Source organism: Macrotis lagotis, chromosome 4, assembly GCF_037893015.1.
Source record: "Macrotis lagotis isolate mMagLag1 chromosome 4, bilby.v1.9.chrom.fasta, whole genome shotgun sequence".
In the NCBI taxonomy this organism is placed as follows: Eukaryota; Metazoa; Chordata; class Mammalia; order Peramelemorphia; family Peramelidae; genus Macrotis; species Macrotis lagotis.
In genome coordinates, this window is record NC_133661.1 from 221769291 (window position 1) to 221791511 (window position 22221).

General features: G+C 35.6%; 1 protein-coding gene across 1 annotated transcript in view; it reads right to left on the reverse strand.

Moving 5' to 3' along the window:
- Positions 1-4466: 4466 nt before the first annotated feature.
- FBLN5 (fibulin 5) overlaps positions 4467-22221 on the reverse strand; it is a gene marked incomplete at its 5' end in the record, with an annotated part of 86296 nt that continues 68541 nt past the window's right edge. Inside the window, one exon of the mRNA XM_074236268.1 lies at positions 4467-12619. Coding sequence (XP_074092369.1) covers positions 12458-12619 — 162 coding nt within the window. The remainder of the gene's footprint in view (positions 12620-22221) is intronic.

Consider the following 22221-nt stretch of genomic DNA (forward strand, 5'->3'; position numbering starts at 1 on the left):
CCTCGATGGATTTGCTTAGTCCATCAGTGCAATATTCTGGGACAATTATAAGGTATCTGTGATGGAGAATACCATCTGTGTCCAAAGAAAGAATTGTGGAGTTTAAACAAAGATCAAAGACTATTACCTTTAATTTAGAAAAAAAATGTTATCTTATTATTTTTGCTATATCTCATATTTTATTTTTCTTCCTTAAGGATATGATTTCTCTCTCATCACATTCAACTTAGATCAATGTATACCATGTACACAATGTAAAGACTAACAGATTGCCTTCTGTGGGGGTTGGGGTAGAGGGAAGCAAGATTAGGAGAAAAATTGTAAAACTCAAAATAAATAAAATATTTTTTAAAAAAAAGGGGAAAAAAAGACTAAATAGAGAAATAAAGTCTCTGATTTTTTTGGCAGTACATTTTTAAAGAGATTGATCTGTGGAATTGAAAAAAAAGAAGCAAAGGGACGAAAAGGATCAATGTGTTCTTCCACTTATGGAAAACTTAAAGAATCAGAAGAAGAAGCCAAAATGCTGAATTAAAACTCCTGGGTTTATCTTATCATGCCCTCCCTATTAGTGAACCATTATCACTTGTGGGAAAGAGAAAATAGAGAAAAGTTGTATTTGGAAAATCACCTGGTCCAATGGAAAGAGACTAGATTCCTCCTAAAATTCCTTCCAACTCTAGACTTCCAATGAACCTATTATCCTGTAAGTGAGGAGAGGGGAGATAAGCAATAGAGTGGCGAGAGAAATAAAGTTTTGTCTAAGGAATTTGCAAGTTAAGAGACTCACTTCTCTAATAAAGGTTGATATCTCTCTGAACCATCTCACATGAATAATCCCTAATAAAAACTAGTATCAGAAGAGTAGGGGGAAAATAAAATCAGATTCTAACTAATATGGTCTTAGGAATAGAGAAATATCACAGTAAGGGCAAAAAATAAAACCAGTCCTTATAACTCAGGACACAGAAAAATATTCATTATACAATACTGCTTTTATTTATTCCATCCTTCATAACTGATACATCTGTGAGTGAAACAGCAGGAAAAAAGCAGAATAGGATATAATATAGAAATGAGTTTGAGAAGGAGTACAAATATTTTACAAAGATCTCATTTCATCCTCTCAACAGTTCTGGGAGATTGGTATTATTATTATTATCTTCATTTTACAGTTGTGGAAATTGAAGTTAAATGACTTCCTTTTTACTACATAACTAGTAAATATCTGTGGCAGATCTTGGACTGAAGTTTTCCTGACTTCAGGCACTAAAGTCCCTATCTGCCTATGTGACACCGAAAAGAAAATAAATAAGAAAAAGGAGAAAGCAATTGAAAATGTTTTTAGAAAAGAATACTGCAAAAAAAAAATGTGACTCAAACTAAGGGGGTAGGAAGGAAGGAATAGGAAGATTTTACATCCCACACTAAACTGGACATGGAAAATGAGGAGAAAAAGGAAAAGATTTTTTTTCTTTTTATTTACCAGTTTAAATAAGTTCAAAGAACTTGGGGTGGGGCAAATCGACAGGAACTGGTAGGAGGGTTTGTAGAAATAGGTTGGCATCAAAGCAATGTAAACAAAACTAATTATAGAGATAAAGTACTGCCTTAAAAAACAAGAGAGATAAAATCAAGGTAAAATAAATAAATGGAAGAAAACTGAAAATTGCCTGAATGGTAATAACCTTAAATGTGAATAGATTAAACAGTCCAGTAAAAGAAAACAAAACAAAACTCAATTTCTTACATATGAAACTCCTTTAAAACATAAAGACAGACTTGAAATGAAAATGAAAGACTGGATCAAAATTTAATAATACATTAAAGTGATTAACATTGCAATCACTCCATCACACAATGCAAAAATAAAATTCACAGTGCTAAAAGAGAATATCTTGGATACCACACTGAACTTGAAGTATGATAGATAATAAAATAATATCGATATCAAACTAAATGCTTCTAATGGCACAGCATCTAAATTCATAAAGAAAAAATTGACTACAAAAAGACTGTAATAGATTTTAATATTCCTCTTTGAACTGAATAAACCCAACTGAAATATAGAAGCTCAAAATATAACCGAATAAATTGCTGAAGACATTTCATCTCAAAGATTAATGACATCTGGGGGCGGCTAAGTGGCACAGTGGATAAAGCACCAGCCCTGGAGTCAGGAGTACCTGAGTTCAAATCTGGTCTCAGACACTTAATACCTAGCTGTGTGGCCTTGGGCAAGCCACTTAACCCTATTTGCCTTGCAAAAAGCCTAAAAACAAAAAAAAGATTAATGATATCTGACTGGAAATTTCAAAAATAAAAACCAATTCGCAGCACCACATGATTTTTACTCAAAAAAACATCCATTGGAGTATAACAAAATTAGAAAAGAATAGAAGAAAGAAAAATACAAAATATATCCTTTGTAGACTATAACATAATTATTAAATAGCACTTCTGGCATGAGTGACTCCATCTTGAATAAGTAATGATCATGGATATTCTAAGCTCCTAAGAATGTAAACAATTTGATTTTGTAGTTCTGATAACCAGATGCTCATAATCAGGATATCTGGTTATCTTCACAAATACTCTTTTAATTGGACAGGGTGGCCACATCTATTTTTCATGACTTTTTCACAAAATCTTCAACAATCACTTTGACATATGACATCATTATATTTGTGTTTTAGCATAAAAACTCATGATTGCAAATTTCATCTGCTAAAAGTTGATTGATCAGTTTTTAAAAAAACTAATCATAACTATCCAGTCAGCACTGCTAATTGTAGACAAATAGCCCATTTTTGTAGGAGACCAAACCCCCCAAAATAGAACCAGAAAGTCTACATTTATAATTACCTGAAATTTGTAAAGAAATCACTCTTTTAAAAAATCATTCTATTTTCCTGGAGCCTAGAGGGGACAGATTGTAACCCCCATAGAGACTAAATCAGACAAAATTTGGCTCCCAGCTTCCCTGTCCACAGCTAGAGGGTATCTCTGTCCATATCCATTTCCCTATACCCTTTACCCTCAGACCTCCAATTCACCATCTTGGTGTTAAAATTAGTTTGGGTACTTAAGTGATGTTGGGTTGGGTATACTCTATAGTAAATTTCCAAAAACTTAAATGATTCCTATTATGTGGTGTAGAGACTATCCATACTCATTACTAAGTAAAATGGGTAAAATAACTAAGAATGTTTATACTAATTGAAATAAATAAAAACAATTTGCTTGACTAAATTATTGAGTGTCTTGGCTTTCCTTAAAAAAGGGCACTGCAAAAGAATGTGACTTATACTAAGGAGGAAGGAGAGGAAGTTTTGGGGGGGATTTTGTTTTTGTATTTTTGTTTTTTTACCACACACTAAACTGGATGTGGAAAGAAACAAAGAAAAAGAAAAGAGTATGTTCTTAGTTTTGGTTGTGCTTATCCACATAATGATTTATGTACTTACAGTCAAGAAGTCAATAAAAGAACCCTAAGTAATTTAAACAAAGACAATAACAAAAAAAAAAAAAAACAATGAATATGGAACAAAAGTAAAAATACAGACCAAAGTGAAATCTTAATCATAATATCCTGTATGAGTAAGTCAAGGAATATATCACAGAAACAAAAACTATATGAAAGGGAATAATGATGAAAAATATACCAAAATTTGGGGATGGAACTAAAGTGATCCTCTGAGGAAAAACTAAATCTCTGATAATATATTTTTACAAAGTAAAAAAGAGGGGATTAATGGACTGGGCATTTAGCTTTAAGAAACTTTTGTAAAAGCTCAAAAAGGAGAAATCTTGAAAATTAGATAATTAAGTGAATGAAGGAAAGAATGAATAAAGAAGTTATTAACCACTTTCTATGTGCTAAGCAGTGAAGGTATTTACAAAAAAGTGAATAGTTCCTCTTCTCAGAGTTCATATTTTAAAAGGGAATAGTTTACTTCAGTGCCACTGGCAAGACAGATGGCAATGAAATATATTTACTGCTATTTCTACTGATAAAATCATAGATAAAAAAAGTCAAACTTCAAATTATGTTGATAAAAAAAGAGAGAAGTAAATTACAAAAGTTAAAAAAAAGGAAAAGGAAGTTATAAGGTAGAGAAGAAAGAAAATATTGATCAGATTTGAATTCTTTAAATGGATTATTATCTGCAAAAGAGAAAATATTCAAATTAACAAATTGGTATATTAAAAGACTCAATCTCTAAAAGTTAAATTGGATTATGTTCAAACCCTTTTTTTCCTATCACAGAAAAAGACCTTCCACTGACATGGATTTTCCAATGAATTTTAACAGATTTTAAAGTAATTAACAAATAAATTATTCTCAAAATTTGAGAAAAAAATATGTGTCAAATTCCTTTTATGAGACAAATATGGTTCTAATATTTAAACCAGTGAAGTATAGATAAAGCAATGATAGACCAATTTCACTGTGATTGTTGCAAAAAAAAATTTTAATTAAAGCCTAGTAAAAAGACTACACCAATATATTGAAAAATAATTCACCATTACAGAGCTGGATGCAGCCAAGAACAAGGATACAAGGATAGTTCATAATTAGAAAAACAATTAACATCATCACTCCTATAAAAAACAAAAGCAACCTAAACTATATGATTATATCAATAGATTTCCAAAAAAAGCATTTTACAAAGTATAACATCTATGCTAAAAATCATAAAAGTATAGTCATTGAAGGACCAATTTTAAGTATGATATAAAATCTATATCAAAGTCAATAAAGAGTAGACTAAAACTAGAATGCCCCCCTGTCCTCAATATGGTTTGATTTAGTTCTAGGAATGCTAGTGATAGTAATGAGAAAAAACATAGAAATTAAAGACACATAATAGTTCATCTAAAGACACCATTCATTTTCACTAGCAATCTCTCATGCCTGGAATTCTCTTACTCTTCTTTGTCTCCTGGTTTCCTTCAAATCCCAACTAAAATTCCACCTTCTACAAGAAACTTTTCCCTATCCCCCTTAGTGGAAGAGTCTCTGATGTACCCAGTATATATATCATCTGACATTGTTTTAACATAGTTGCTTGCATGTGTATCTTCCATTAGATTGTGAATTCCCAGAAAGTGTTTTGCTTTTTTTTTCTATCGTTAGAGTTTAGAACAGTGGCTGACTCTATTAATAAATACTTGTTGACTAAACATTTGCAACAAGAAGGCAACAATTTCTCTATTTATACACAACATGATGATTTACTTGGAAAATACCAGAAAATAAGCATAGAAACTTTGTCTCATCCCTCCTCTCAGGAGCCTGCCATGGCTGTCCTGAAGTTTAAATGAGATAATGCAAGGATGGAATGGTTGCAAGCTCTCCTTGTGGGGACTTGTTGCTGAGGAAACTTCTCTTGTTCCACAAATAAGAAACTAGCCAGGATGATGTTAGCATGTTAGTATAAGAATACTAAAAAAGAAAAGCAACATCTAGAGGGAATTCATTTTGCAACTGGTCCTGAATGCTTGACTCCCATTGTTAAGTCTAGAGTTCTTAGTTTCTGAATCTTGGGAGAAGTTGAGTCCTAAGTTCAGAGTTCTAGTAGTTTTACCTAAAGACTAGCCATACTGGATTTGAATGGAACATCAGTTGTAGACTGTTGTATTGTTTGCTGGACCTTAGGAGTAACCAGGCAGCTAAGTAAACTGAATGGTAATTTTCCTAGAATTACTGTTTTCAGTGTGATCTTTATGCTATTCTAGGGGGTTATCTGAATCTAGGTGGTTTATTAGTGTACAACCATGTGGTAGATGTTTTATTATATACACTGCTGTCTATCCTATGAAAAGATGGTGCTATTATGACAAAAATCACTTAATGAGTTCAGGAGAGAAATTTTCTAGAGGTGGGTGTAAAGAACTGATTCTGATTGGGTAAATTCACAATAATTTACATATACTAGAAAGCAACTCTGAGGGATCACTGGAATTGAGGAAGGGAAAGTTGCCCACTCTGAAAATCACAGAAAGTTTGTTATCTCCCCAGTAGTAATGTTCAACGAGGTAAAGCACGATAAACACCAGTATGGACATCAAACTGGCCCAGAACCTGATCCTTCCTTCTGAATAGGTTCATGTTAGTGACTAGCAATTCCACCTGATGATTAAATAATAAATATTCATTAAGCACTTACTGTGTACATATTACTAAAGTTTGAATAAAACCTGTTTGCCAAACTCAGTGATTTTACAGGGCATCAGGGAATAAGATGAATGAACCTTGAAGCATGAGTACTTAGAAAAGAAGAGGACATTCCAACAATAAGTTATTATTAGAGTTCAACAATCAGTGAATAGTGATCAGTTATTATCCTTCATCATAGAAAGAAAATCCAAAGCAGTGAATCATTTGTTCTCCTTGAATATGTAGAATGATACATTTCTTTAATTAAGGACCATTAACTTTACCAAAGGAAATAGATTATGATCTAATAAGGCTTCAGTGTTTGAAAAATACTTAAAAATTATTGTCTTTCAGCATTTCTGGATAAAATAGGACCAGGGAGGGAGGGAGACCCTATATGAAACTATAAAATTTGAAGGGGAAATATCCATTTTTTTCAAAAAGTAAGAAATATACATACTAATGAATCATTACAATTGCCAGCATAAAGGAATAGCATACTAAAATAAACTCATGTTTAAACATGCAAGACTTTATTTTAACTTCATTGACTTTGACCAATTTGACCCAAATATATTTTTATTTTTTGATAAAAGTTATTGAGCCATACTCTCACAAGGGTAATATTGAAGGCCCTTCATAAATATTATAGCAAATCTAATTCTATTCTAGAAAGAAATTAAGAAAGAATTTGTATATAAAGCCTCAGAAAAACTTTAGCCATTTACTACTTCAAATTACAGTAGACATCATAAGAAGTAAGCCAGGACTGGAGTAGTTCATGTAAATTGAATAGCATATTGAAAAGAGAGCATCAGATAAAGATCCAAGGTGAAAGAGAAACAGAATAAAACCAAAAAATTCTCCTTCCTCAAGTGAAACCTACCCTGTGACTCCCTGCCAACCAAATAGCACTGTGTTTTTTCAGGACTCCAATGCACCACAATTGCATAGTTCTCTATCCTGTGTCTTTCAATAGATGTGACAGTGCTCTGTGTGTGGCTGCCTTTGAATTGCCATTAGTGCTCAACAGCATTCCAGTCACCTGAAAAAAAAGTGCTAATCATTGCCATCTAAAGCATGATTTCCAGTATCAGAGTCCATTAACAATCTGTTCTGTGCTGACACTTCTGTTCACTTTTTAATGAGTTCATTTCACTCATAGTTACTGATTATTGTTACTTCTTGGGGAGCAATTACAGATCAAGAAGTCTCACTACAAGTTTTCAGCAACAAAAACATTTTTCTTCAAATGATTAATCATATTCAAACCTTCTCTTCTTCTTCTCCCAAAGTTGGGGTGCTTTTTAGTATGGTAAGGCTTCCTAGCAAGGACTATCATTCATAGTCTTTAAAAATACCATACCACAAATTTAGAACTGTAAGGGATATTAAAAATCATATCATTTTACTCCTCTCCTTTTACAGATAGAAAAATTGAGGCCCAAATAGATTAAGTGATCCCCACATTGCTGGACCTACAAATAAACCTTCAAGAGCTTCTAGTCTGGTCCTCTAATTTTACAGAGGAAAACCAGGGCTAGGAGGAGATGTGGTTTGCTCAAGATTACTTAGCTAATGCCAGAGCTAGAACCAAAGCTTGTCTCTCCCATGTCCTTGTCTAGTATTTTTTCCACAGTTTGTTACTACATCCTTTAATTTCTTTTGTGGTTGCAAAACAATAGTTTTGGGGCCTCAAAGATACATTTGAATTACAATGATTGTGTGATAAAAATCAAAATTTCTAAATTAATTAAATGATTTCATAGACTAGGAAAATAGCATCCCAAGGATCAAATCTGTTACCCAACTAGGTTTTCAAGCATATGAGTCAATAATAATAGGTAGGTGAGTTTTGTCCCATTTAGAAAGCACTATGATGAGTAAATCACTAGGTAAAATTATAACTTGGGAAAGATTCTGATTGTTGGTCCTAAATCCTAATTCACTATTCTCCCCCTTTTAAGGTTGGTTTCCTTTGATCTAATTAGATATTGATCTTGGGTAAGATTCCTCTTCTCTTACCCTCTGGATCCTCAACTGAAAAATTAGGTTAATCTGAATTAGTGATTCTTAACCTCTGTGTCAGTCTGGTGCAGTCTATGGACTCCGAATTATATTTTCAAAAGCATACAATAAACTAATTATATTGAAATAAGTGTTGTCAAAATATTTTTACCAAAACATTCACAGACTCCAAGCTAAAACCCCCTGAGATGGGTCTCTCTAAGGTCTCTAGAGAGTTAATTTTCTGTGATTCTAAATTCTTGTGTTCAGGCAGGGTAGGGTAAGGAGGAGAAAGCAATCCCATTCCACCAACATAGGAAATGATTAACTAAAGTCAAGTGTGGAAGATTTATGTCTGAAGAAGTGATAGAGGAGAACAATCCTCATCACAATGGAAGACAATGTTGTTGCCCCAAAAACCAGTTTATCCTCAATCTTGTGAAAATAATAACATCCTACTTTTCCCTGGGGGTGGGTGAAGCAAACAGTTTGTTGAAATGATCTGAGTCTCTTGAACTGTTTCCCAAATGTTTGGGGTTTGGCAATACAGTGCACACGTTGCCCCAAGCATTTTTCCCCCCTTTAATTTTTAAGCCCAAGTGTATTTTGAGGAAAATTGAAGCCACATGCTCCTGATTCATTTACACTTAACTCATCACAGTATTGTTTTGAAAGAGCAATCTAATGTCCAAGGAGCCCCTTGAGTCTTTGAAGGTTTTTATGAGTTGCTCTGTGCCACATTTTGATGTGAACAAACAAGGTCCAGACCTAAGAGATCTGAGTTTAGTTCCAGATATGGCACCTTGGAGGCTAATGGGTCTCTAAATCACCAAGATTCAGTCTCTTTTTCTTCTTTTCCAGGAGTAAAATGAAAACTGATCCTTCCATTGTGTTAAAACTTAAGAACTCAGCGGTACAGGTTTGCAGTTATAAGTGCAGAAGTCCAAAATGGAAGTCAATATCTGAGACCCTTACCTCTCCTCACTGATCTGTATGAGAAGGGAAGAATCCATGAGGTGGGGGGGTGGGGGAGATAAAACTGTATTTTTATCTTGGATCTAGGTCTTATGAATCTATAGATAAAAGAATCTCAAAGATACTTTAGTTCACCATTATCTTTTTATAGATATGAAAATGTGGGCCTGAGTGGGTAGGGTGACTTGTTCAAGATTACATAGATAGTAAGCATCTAAAATGGAATTTGAACCCAAGTCCTCTTCAGAGAAAGGGATTTTATACTTCTCCACCCTGTCTCCCATATTTTCCTGATCTGTAAAAAGGATTTGAAATAGATGAGCCATCAGGTTCCTTCCAACTCTAACAGTCTGTAAGTCTATGATCTGAGTCTAGAGAATGGAACTGTACCAGCAGACAGCAGGGTGTGTGGAATGAAATGGTGAAATAACAAGATGTGTGTTTTCCAGGCTGTGAGTCTGGTTCTTAGCAGTTTTTCTCTTGGTCAGTAGAACTTGACTGAATAATTGCAAATGGAAATAATTTGAAGGTGCTTGTTTTCAGTTTAAAAACTGCCAAAGACTATAAGAGCAGGTAGGCAGTGTGGACATATAAAAATATCTTTCCTCATAAAAAGGCATACCAGGATTCTTTCTTGGGAGGAGGAAATATATCTACATGAAAGTAAAAAGGGCTGGCACTATATGTAGAGCACTGGCCTTGGAGTCAGGGTGAGAGTTCAAATCCAGCCTCAGACTTTTACTAGCTGTGTGACCTTGGGTAAGTCATTTAACCCTGATTGCCTGGCATCCAGAGTCATCTCCAGTCATCCTGATTCCTATCTGATCACTGGGCCCAGATGATTCTGGAGGGAAAAAATGGGGCTGGTGACTTAGCAGAGCACCCCCTCATTCAAATCTAATTCATGTGCTTGTCATGGCATCACCTCTCTGATGTTATAGTCTTCTTCAAGAATAAAGGACAACCTTTATTATTATTAAAGGGTATGATAACTCCCTGCTTTTCCTGGCACTTATTCAAGAATCTATATGAGGTGATTTCCCTAATGAAGATCCAACAGTTTTAGAGGGGGAATATTAGTACAGTCTCAGAGGTGCTACTTGCCACTTGCATCATTTTCATCCAACCTGGTCCTCTCAGGTCTCAGTTTCTTCATTTGTAAAATTGGGGGGGGGGGGTAATTAGATGATCACTAAGGTCCATTCCAGCTATAAAACAAATAAGATATAACTCCCAACAAATTACTTAACTAATTAAAAAAACTACCTCAAATCAATGTTACCTTCCAACTTGATTGTAATGAATTTACTGTTAGAGATCAAGACTTACCTGTCTAGTCTCCAAATTGGTCATCATTACCAAGACCTCAAATTCCCTTGGGGATTCCAGAGCACCAACCATCAAGTCCATTACCAAATTGCCTTGATAGTCCCTCTCCATCCTATACCACAAATTAAGTCTGTAACCTCAGTCAGCGGCATTCACTTTCCACATCTGCCACTTTACCCTACCAAATTGAGTGGAAGATTTTAGGAGGGTTAAAAGAAATATCTTAGGGGAAAAATATCTTAGGGGAAAAAAAACCCAAGATTCTAATAAACAGGAAAGATGCTGTTTAGTCAGATACTCTGAGTAGCATCTAAGTACACTTTGTGGCAAGGACTTGACAGACTTTCTAGATTAATAAAGTCTACCAAAACTTTATTTCATCCTTACATTGGATGATTTTGAATACTAACAAGCAGTTATCTTTTTTAAAAAATAGATCACAAAATTTGTAGCTGAAAAAAGACCTAGAGATCTAGTCTAGTCCTTTAATTTTCTAGATTAGGAGACTGAATTCCCAAGAGTTTAAAAGATTTAAGGATCAAAATATAACAAATCCATTGGCTAACTCAAGATTAACCTCTCCTTCCTCACTAAAAACTATTGAAAATAGTTTACTTTAATATGATTCATGATCTTTCTGCTCTAGGCCTCAATAACTCTAGGGCTAAGTAAAATCTAGAGTTGTCTCATAATGGCAAGTCAAGGTGAAAAAATATATATATATATTTTTTATCACTGAATTGGGTTGGAGTCCTCTACCTCCAAATTTTATTTGTGGAATAATTCTAGAGAACATATGATTAAAGGGTCCTTCTGGAATAGACAAAGGACTGTAGTAGAAATTATACTGCACTTGGATTCAGAAAACCTGGACTTGAGTCCTGGCTTGGTCATTTAATTGTTCCAAATATTTCTGGGAAATCATTTCATTAAACCTCAGTTTCCTCATCTATAGAATGGAGATAACACTTCTTGTACTCCCTACCTCATTGAATTGGCTTGATGTTTGTATTTTCATATACTAAAGTGTTATGTAAATATGACTTATTATGATAAAGGTGATCATTAGAGGGTTGGTCATCATATGATGATTTTTTTCAGACAAGGTATCTCATGAAGACCATATGGTAAGATGTGAAACAATTGGACTTTGCATCTATGAAAAGAATATCTACTCCAAAGGGTGGAACCATCAATCCTCAGACTACTGAAGTTAGTTATATATATATATATTATCATATGCTGTGCTACAATGGGTATGAAAATGGGTTTGGAAAAATCAAATATGAAAGTAATTTTTAAGGACATGTTGAAACCTTTTTATACCACCCCCATATTCCCCATTCCCATTCTTTTTTTTTTCATGAGCCCAAGATGGTCAAGAAAGGATTAAACCATCAGACAAATTTAGGAACAACTGAAACTTCTTTTATGGTTGACAATTCCAGACATGTTTTTTTTTTAAACAAACTCTATAAAAATGCTTACATCCTGCCACAATTTGACTTTTATAGCCTTCTCAGTACATGCAAGAGCAAACTAGCTACACCCAGTATTCTCCACCAGTTCTTTGGGGCCATTGCAAAGCAGCACTGGAGCTCCAGATAGGAAGGGGAAAGAAGAAAAGGGAAGGACTGAGCAGAGGAGAGGTGTTCACAGTCCCTTGCATTATAATCATACCCTGGTCAAACCTAATCAGAGAAAAAAAGACAGAAATAACCAAATTTTAAAATCACCACTGATATCAAAAGGAGCTACGTGATAATACACTTCCACATATCATAGAAACTTCTGGGGATGGGGGCAGTGCTTCCCTCAGAGTGTCATGGACCAGCAGATCAATAGGGTGATACTGATTGAGGAGTCAGAGTTAGCACTGACTCCTGAGAAAAACATTCAGCAGGAAAGGGATAAAGTTCCTTTTTCTCTCTTTTTTTCTCTTCTCTCTGGCATAGAGGAGTGTTAAAAACTCCAGCTTAGGACTCAGAAAGGATGCTGTGACACATATATCCTCAGTCGGATGACAGAACTGCCCCTGAAGTTGATGACAGTGTTTACAGTGATCATTTCCAAATCTAGCTGGATGTCCCGAGGCCCTTTGATAGGACGAGTCATCACCAGGGTGGCACTGATGGGTCCAGTTTGCTATAGAGAGAATAGAAACAAAACTGAAATAGTAAAAAATATCTCACATTGTTATAGCATCTTAAGGTTTTCAGAGCAATTTTTCACAAGAACTACTTTATTCCCATTTGAAGTTTAGGGTTTGTTTGTTTACTTTTTAGTATGGTTCCTGATTGGCCATACTCAAAGAATTCATCACCTTATGACCCACCTGCTAGTAACGAGCCATAGCTATGTTGGTAATTGGACCATACTCAAAACTTTATTAGTCTGGTGAGACCTGCCAGAACTTTGAATCTTTGAAAACTCACCACCTCTATAACCACAATAGTCATAAGTGTAGGAAACTAAAAGTCAGAGAAACAATCCCTTGTCTAAGGACACATGGGTCAGGGACTATGCTAAGTTCTATGGATACAAAAAAGAAATAAAGAAAAAAGGCAAACAATATCCCTACTCTCAAGAAACTACCAGTCTAGTGAAGGAGAAAACATGTAATTAATTATGTACAAACAAAATATGGTACAGGATAAATTGAAGATAATAAAGGGAAATCACTAGAATTAAGTGTTAGAGATAAGATCAAATAAGACAATAATTCAGAGAGACCAGTTCCATAGTGAAGAACATTTCTTTCCTAGATTCTCAAGCAGTGCAGGACAGAAAAGGAAAATCCTAGGGACTGAGATTTTAGTTTTTAGATCCAATTCTGTCATGACTAATTTTGTGATCTTGGGAAAGTAACATCAACTCTCTAAGATGCAGTTTCATCATATCATATGTACGCACATATATGCATAATTAGATATAGATGGCAGATAGATATAGTTATAGCTATAGCTATAGAGATAGAGATAGAGATGATAGAGATAGAGATGAGATAGAGATAGAGATAGAGAGACAGATAGAGATAGAGAGACAGATAGAGAGACAGATAGAGACAGATAGAGATAGAGATATAGCCCAGAATCTTGTACATCTAATCAAAAGGAGAAAAAAGGCAGGGAGACAAATGGCAAGTATACTGAGTTTGAGTAGCCACAGCATAGGAAGGTACAAGCAGTTACCATAGGAAGAATAGCAGTAGAGATGCAATTCACAGAAGACAAAATACAAAAAAGGAATTATCAATAAAATATCTGACTTCAGATATCTAACTTCAAATGCACAAAGCTGGCTAACAAGTAAAACAAACAAAAGGTCTTAAAGCAAAGAGACATATTCAATCTCATAGTTACGCCTAAAATATAGGGTGGGAAGGAAGGACATAAATGGATTATGTCTGTGTAAGAGTGTAATTCATTCCAATGAAATTAAATTGAAGAATGGCTAACAAGTTGTAGTATATGATTTTGAGGGAATATTACTGTGCAGTAAGAAATGATGAGCTGGTTGATTTTAGAAAAATAAGGAAAGACTTATATAAAGTAATGAAGAATGAAATGAGCAGAACCAAGAGAACTTTGTATATAGTAACAACAATATTGTTTGAACAACAATATTGGTCAAAGTTATTTTGTATAATTACTTGATTCAACTGCAAAGGACATATGAAGGAAGATGCTATCCACCTCCAGAGAAAGAATGATAAATAGAAGCATGAATAAAAAAAATAAAAGGAATGGAATAATTAAAAAGGCTGAAAGTGAGAAGACCTAATAGAATTGTATGTTTAGAAAATATCAAGGCTTTTCCCCTGAAAGGGAAAGGAAAAGTAAGTTTAGAACTAAAGAATGTTCTGGGATTAGACGTATTAATCTGTAATAAGAGACTAAGACCTTATAATTAGTTTTCTTCTTAGGAATATTTTTCTATTACAAGACCTCTCTTTAAAATTTATATAAGAATCCAGTGGCAACCAACATCCATTTTGACAAGGGAAGAGAATAAGTATTTATGTAACATCTACTATGTGTGAGGCATTATGTTAAGCATTTTACAAATATCTCAAGGTTAGGTTAAATTGAATAGAATGACTTTTAATAAGGAGTGACAGTCTTATGTTTTGTTTCAAATAATTAACTTCATAAATATAACATGGGGGAGACATGGCTAAAGAGCAGTTAGTCCAAAAGAGACTGGAGAATTTTTATGGATTATGAACTTCAGTATGCATCAACAATGCAAGAGAGGAGACAAAAAAAGTAATGCAAACAGATTGAATTAAGAGAGATGTAGTAGGGGTGAGAAGAAGAAAAAAAGCAGAGACAATGTTAACAACAAGAAAAATAAAGTGTCTTTTTGGTAATCTGACATATTGTCTATCACATATTAGGAAGAACAAGAGAAAGATGAAGAGAGTCCAAAGCACAAAACCAAAGAGATAATGGATCTTGAGATCATGCCATATTCAGATCAATTGAGGAAATGCTTAAAAAAATAAAATAAGAATTATTTTCTAGTTTGCCTTAATGAAAATTCCATCTTTCAAAAGAACGAGGAATCAATGTGTTGAATTGTTCTGCTGGACTTGATTCTTACCAAAAAGAAGGAACTGGATCCTAAAGTAGAAATAATTGTCACCTTGGAAAGGAGTGATTGCAGTATCTTAAGATTTTTAAGAAAGGAAAAAGGCCAGGCTGAGGCACAGGGAGAAGTAGTGTGTTATGATGGCTAGAGAGCCAATCTTGGAGTCAGGAAACCTGAGATGAGTCCCTCCTTTGTCAAGAATTATCCATGCGGGGGCAGCTAGGTGGCACAGTAGATAGAGCACTGGCCCTGGAGTCAGGAGTACCTGAGTTCAAATCTGGCCTCAGACACTTAATAATTACTTAGCTGTGTGACCCTGGGCAAGTCACTTAACCCCAATGCACCTTAAATAAAAAAAAATATTTTAAAAAAAAGAATTAACAGTGGAACACTGTGTCAGCGCAGGAAGTGTTGGGAAGCACTCAAGAAGAAAATATACATCTAATCTAAACAAAAAATTTGCAAATGATACAAAGTTGAGAGGAGAGCTAACACATGATAGAACAGAATTAAGATTCAAAAAAATTTTCCCAGGCTAGACCTCAACAGAGGACCTTAAAAAATCTAGTCATTTTCTTTCCTCAACAGACCTCTCTCTAGACCCATTTCTCAATGGTTAGCATAAATTTCCAAATTATTCCCAAGATTCTGAACTCCTTGGTTGTCATTATTCCATTCCCATCTCCTACTTTGTTCCCTTACTGTCATTTCCCTCAACCAAATCCCCTTTTTTTACCCCTCACCATAATCCTACTCCAGACTTACCACTCCATTTATTTCTTTCTCTGGAATGCCTACTCCATAGCTAACAAATTTACTTTTTTTTCTTAAGCCTTTTCCTTTCCCCATACCTACATCGTCTGGTTCTCACTGAGGCCTAACTCCCTTTGAATGACACTTCATTCCTGGCCACCATTTTCAGTCCCATTTTCATTTTCATTTGAGTCACTGGTCATGATGGAAAAGAGGTATTTCCACCCCATTACCATTTCCAGGCTCTCCCATTACCAACATCATCCAGTAACCTTTTCTCCTTCATTCCTCATTCAATCCAAAAAATATTCTCCAATAAAAATTATAGTGGCTGTTATCTCTTGAGTCTCAGGATATTCTGCTTCCTTCAGTGTGTGGTCCCAGACTTTCTCTCCACTACACTAGAAGACTTCAATATACGTATTGATATTTCCTCAAAGACCCTAACTTCTCCTCAATCTACTTAATTTCTCTTAACTACCTTATTCCATATCAGCATCACAAAGAAAGGATCAAACTTTTGATCTTGTTATTACCTATGTGTGTGTGTGTGTGTATATATATATATATATATATATATATATATATATATGTTCCACTGCCATGCTCATAAATATTGAAATTTCTTTTTTTTTTTGCAAGGAAATGGGGTTAAGTGACTTGCCCAAGGCCACACAGCTAAGTAATTATTAAGTGTCTGAGGCCAGATTTGAACTCAGGTACTCCTGACTCCAGGGCCAGTGCTCTATCCACTATGCCACCTAGCTGCCCCTGAAATTTCTTTATCTGATAATATTTTATTATCCCCACCTTTCCCTATCATATGATTCCTTTGAAGCAACCAGGTGGTACGTGAATAGAGTTCTTGGCCTAGAGTCAGGACTCAGTCAGTATGACTGTATGATTTTTGTCTAAATCAGTTCAGCAATAAATAAATAAGAGCAAAGTTCAGAGGAGAAAGGAGAATGTAGCTAGTGCAGGGGTGATGGCCTGGGAAAGAATTGAGGGATATAGGGTTTAGCGGTCATAAGGTAGAAGAAGGAATCATTATGTTGTTTTGTCATTCTGATTGTGACTGACTTTTGTGATTCCATATGCAAATTTCTTAACAGAAATACTGTAGTGGTTTGCTATTTTCTTCTTCAGCTCATTTTATAGATGAGGAAAGTGAGGCAGACAAGGTCAATAATTTGCCTAGGGTCTTGTTTTCCTGACTCCAGGCCAGGCACTCTATTCACTTTAACTTTTGAAACTGTTCTTCTGGATACTCTCTTTAGGTTTTGGTGTCTCCTGGGTCTCCTTCCTGTGTAACCATAACTAATTAGTATCCTTTACTAGATCCTACTCTAAAGGTGATTATCCCCTTCCCCCCTCCAAATATATGTCCTGAATTCTTTCTTTTCTTCCTCTATCCCATTTAACTTAGTGATCTCAGCTCCCATGGTTTTAATGATTATCTCTGCAACTTTCAGCTGTATTTATCTAGCCCTAGTTTCTCTCTCATTTTATTATCATCTCATTCATTTATTATCTCTTATTCATTTTGTTGTCATCATTATTATTTGGTTGTTTCAGTCATATCCAATGCTTAATTTCCTATTTCCTTCTTCAGCTTACTTTACAGATAAGGCAAATAGGGTGAAATGACTTACCCAGAATCACACTACCAGTAAATATCTGAGGCTGGAATTGAACTCATGAAGATGAGTCTTCCTGATTCCAAGCCCAGTGCTCTGTCCACAACACCACTTGCCCATTGCACATTTTGAATTAGATTCCCATAGCCATTTCAAACTCAACATATTCAAAAGAGAGCTCATCTTTTCTCATCAAGGTGGCAAGCCTGGATTTCTAGAAGAAATGTGTCCTTTATAATAATAGGGAAGTTGGAAAACAAGTAGGATTTGGGTAAAAAGACAAGTTCTATTTTGAACATCTTAAGGTTGAGATGCCTATGGAGCATCCTGTTCAAAATGTCCAAGTGGAACTGATAATATGTAGTATTGGAGTTCAGGAGAAAGACTAAGATTGTATAGATAGATAGGAGAGTCAATTACATATAGACCAACGCTGAATTCATGCTAACTCTTCTCAGGGGATTTAGCCACTATCAGCTGTAAAGGTGGGAGACAATGGGGCAATTAGATTACACAATGGATTAGAGCACCTGCCCTGAAGTAAAGAGGACTTGAGTTCAAATCCAGCCTCAGACACTTGATTCTGATTAGCTGTGTGTGATCATGAGCAAGTCACTTAACCCAAATTGCCTTGCAAAAACAAAAAAGTGAGGAAGCATGATGCAGAGAGCCTTAAGAGTATATCTCTGAAGTCAAAAGCCCTAAGTTCAAATAGCCTGACTGCTGAATAATTGTTGGATGATCTTGGATAAGTCTCTGAGGGGTTTGGACTGAATGATCTTTAAGGTCCTTTTCAAATCCTAAATCTATGATCTTCAGAGTGTTGTAAGAGAGAGGGACAGTGTCTATGTAGACTCCTGCTGCTATTATTTTCATCTGGGTTTTAGAAACAATAATACTCCCTATTTTAGTAATGATTGATTGTATTTAAGGTTTATAAATAATTTCCTCATAGCAGATATGTAAGACAAGGAATGCAAGAGGTATTATCTTCATTCTACAGAGAAAGAAACTGAAGTTCAGATAGGTCATGTGATTTACCTGAGCTCATATAATTGGTAATTGTAGGGAGAGTTTAAGACCAATGTGCTTTCCATTCCACAGTGCTTTCTTGTCCCTAAGTCCCCTGCCCTTCATCATTAGATTCTCTGCTGGTGATGAAGTAAAACCACTTCCAGGACAAGAAAAAGGGGATGAGAGGAGGAGAGGAGGGAAGGAGGGAGATACAACCCCTCTCACATCTACGCATTGTGACATTTTTATGATGTAGAGAGATCACTGGAATTCTATAACTGACTGACTGTATAACTCTGAGCAAAAATCTCCTCTCTAGGTCTCAGTTTTCTCATTTGTAAAAGGAGAATGCTATTAGATGGTTTGTGAAGTTCTTTCCTTTCCTAACAATCAGTGAGTTATGAAGTTCATTCTTACATGATTTCACCTGAGTAAATAATGTTGAAAAGGAAGAGACTGACAAAATGATTTATCCCAATCACACATTCCTTAAAGGAAAACCATGCCAACCTCTCCACAGTATTTATGATAAATGGATCCTGAAGGATGCTGAAGATCATTGCCCCCACAGGGTGCTACCTTTGCTAAACAGGAAAGGGGTCCCTGGCCCACCCAGACCAATGCAGTCCTAGCCACCCCTCTCCCCTCACCCCCTTCTTGCATATACACTCCCAATTTGGCCTTAGATCAGAGAGCACATTTTCATGTGTGATCAGCATTGTTTGACAATCAGGAAACAGCCAGGCTGGAGAATGTCAGCTCAGCTTGGCTCTGTCACTCTACTCCATACAGATCATGTAAAAGAAAACTTGGCATGGTTAGAATCCTGTGACTGTGGCCCCTTTGCCAGATATGATCATGTCCCCAAACCACCTGGATGACAATAAATACCAGTCATCCATCAAGACAGTTCATTTGCACTCTCTACGGGTCACAGGAAAGAACAGGGTTCCAAAAGAGCTGATCCAGCAGTGAGAGAGAGAGAGAGAAAGAGAGAGAGAGAGAAAAAGAGAGAGAGAGAAGCAGAGACAGATACCAGAGACAGAGACAGAGACAAAGCAACAGAGAGAAAGAAAGAGACAGAGAAAGAGTAAGAAAGACAGAAACAGAGAGAGACTGTACTTGTTCAGAGCTGTTGTTGGCTCAGAATTGTTTCCTTAAAATCCTCAGTAATAGTTCAACTGCTAAATTCTAAAAGGAAATTCAGGCAAACTATCATACATAATATTAGTAGGGATAAGGAACTGGACCTATGTATTAATGCAGGTAGATTTCTCAAATGAAGATGCTCCCACTTTTACAGCAGGATAGCACTTTCCATATAATTTCATTCAAGTATTGAGAGGTGAATTGACTAGTACAGGTCCCATAGCTAAAATGTGTCAGAAATAAGATTTTACATAGGTCTTTCTGGCTCTAAGGACAGCTCTCTATGCAATATTCAATCTATACTGACTTTGAGGATGTCAGTCCTGAACACAGTGCTAAATAGGAAAAATAATGCACAGAAAGGGTCAGAAAAGGTAAGATGGTACTCAAGTTTCTTCTTACATAAAACATGGAAAATTCCTCAGCAACTGAAAGGCTATGAATTGTTTAACTTGAGAGGAGGCTTGTGGCTTTAGTACTTTGGTTCAATGAACCAGAAGGGACCTCAGAGATCAACAAGTCCACCCCCCTCATTTTATATTTGAGAAAATAGATGATGAAAAGAGAATAAACTGAGGCCCAAGGTCATAAGTGAGGGTGTTCAAAGGGGCCTGAAGTGTCAGAGAGATTAGAAACAATCAACAAAACCAGAGGTAAAGAACACAACTGAAGAGAAAGGGAGCAATGTTTAAATCAAGATCCAAAGGAGTAAATAGAAATGTGGGTTGAGGTTGAAGGCAGGACTAGACAGGTAAACAATCCATAACCTGAGAACAGAAGTCATGAACTGAGTCCAAGAGCCGAAGATCTAAGGACAGACAGAAGACTTGCATGGAACAGGTGTGAGAAAGCACTAGTACAAATGAGGAAAAAAGACAAAATTAAGGGTGACTACTCACATGAGAAACCAGTCAGATAGAATGTCCTTTTAAAGCAGAGCCATGATAGCCTTCTGGGGGTGTGCTGAATCTAGTTTGAATTGGCTCTCAAGGACCTTTTATTAAATTTTCAGCATGAACAGTTGTAGTTCAATCATTTCAATCCTATCTGCCTCTTTCTGACTCAATTTGGGATTTTCTGGCAAAGGTACTGGAGTTGTTTGCCATTTCCTTCTCCGGTTCATTTTACAGATGAGGAAACTGAGGCAAACAGGATTAAGTGACTTGCCCAGGGTCACACATATATTTAATTGTTTTTAAGGCTAGTGTGTATTTAAGTATATGTTTAAGACCAAATTTGAATTCAGGTCTTCCTGACTCCAGGCCTGGCACTCTATGCACTGTGCCACCTAGTTATCTTGATGATCATTTACATTTCAGAAATAAACACTAAAAATGCTTTTTAAACCTCTGATGGAGAAAATCTTAATAAGAAAATTAAACTTGAATATATCAAAAATACTTTTTTCCTCCAAAAATCTGGTTGTTAAACCAGCACACCCTTGCCCGGCCTCCTCTTCTTTTCAGTGTGGGCTGGGATACCATCAATTCCCTAGAAGTTTTTCATGAGTACAAATATTATTGGTGGAACACCTTCACCAATTTGGGGAGATGTTTGTTGCCAAAAGGAAGACAAGGAAATATGTTATTTGATCTCAAAGAATATACTACCTGCATCTGACAGCTATTAGAATGCCTTTAAATATTTCTGTACAGGTCTATCAGGGTAAAACTGAAAATGAAGTTTTCCAAACTTTTGAGACATCACATATCTCTTGGTATTGTAATACAACTTTCCCCTTAAGTGAATTTATATAAGTTCTCCATGAATTCCATCTCTTCTTTTTCAGTTGTTACTTTTTCAATTGGCAGTGGTGTTAGTCTAGGCACTGGAGAATGGTTCAGATGGTTTCAAAATGTTGAGAGAGATCTCAGACACAGATGAGACTTTTATTGAGCCAAGCTACATCATGCCGCACTGTTCATCAATTCTTCAAAAATGGAAATTGTGGACCCAGGAAATAGTGCAGGGTCATTGTATAAGCCATATGGCCTACTCCAATATTCATATGGGCCATGACATATCTCAAAGGGTATTTTCTGCTCATTACCCTCCAGCATCCAAATCAGATTGGACACTCCCTGGAGGCCAGGTTTGACTAATTGCACCATCTGAGCCAGCTGGTCCAATATTAATTCCAGATAATAGTAGAATTCAAGACTCTTTAATCATAGCAAAGCCTCAATTCCCTGCTCCGTATTAAAGGCCTGGTAGGAGACACAGAAGGTTTCCTTATTCTTTTTATAACATTTTTTTCTGAGGAATTCTTGAATGCGTAGATTATATAGTTGGGTTTCATGCTTCTAGGACTAAGTTAATAGCAAGACTACAAGACCAATATGATGATATATGAATATGTCCCAAAATTGAATATATTCCAGAAATCCCAGAATTGGCAAGAGACAATTGGTTATAGTCTACCTAGGGGCCATATCTAGGGAAGGTAGATATCTACTGCAGCCAATGCTTCTAGTAATATATTAAGTAAGATGTTATATTTCCTAAATTCCAAGCAATATCAAAATTAAGAAAATCATGGCAACAAATGGCCAAGAAGTACTTGGAAGTATATGAATGGTTGATATTAAGACTGGGCAGAGG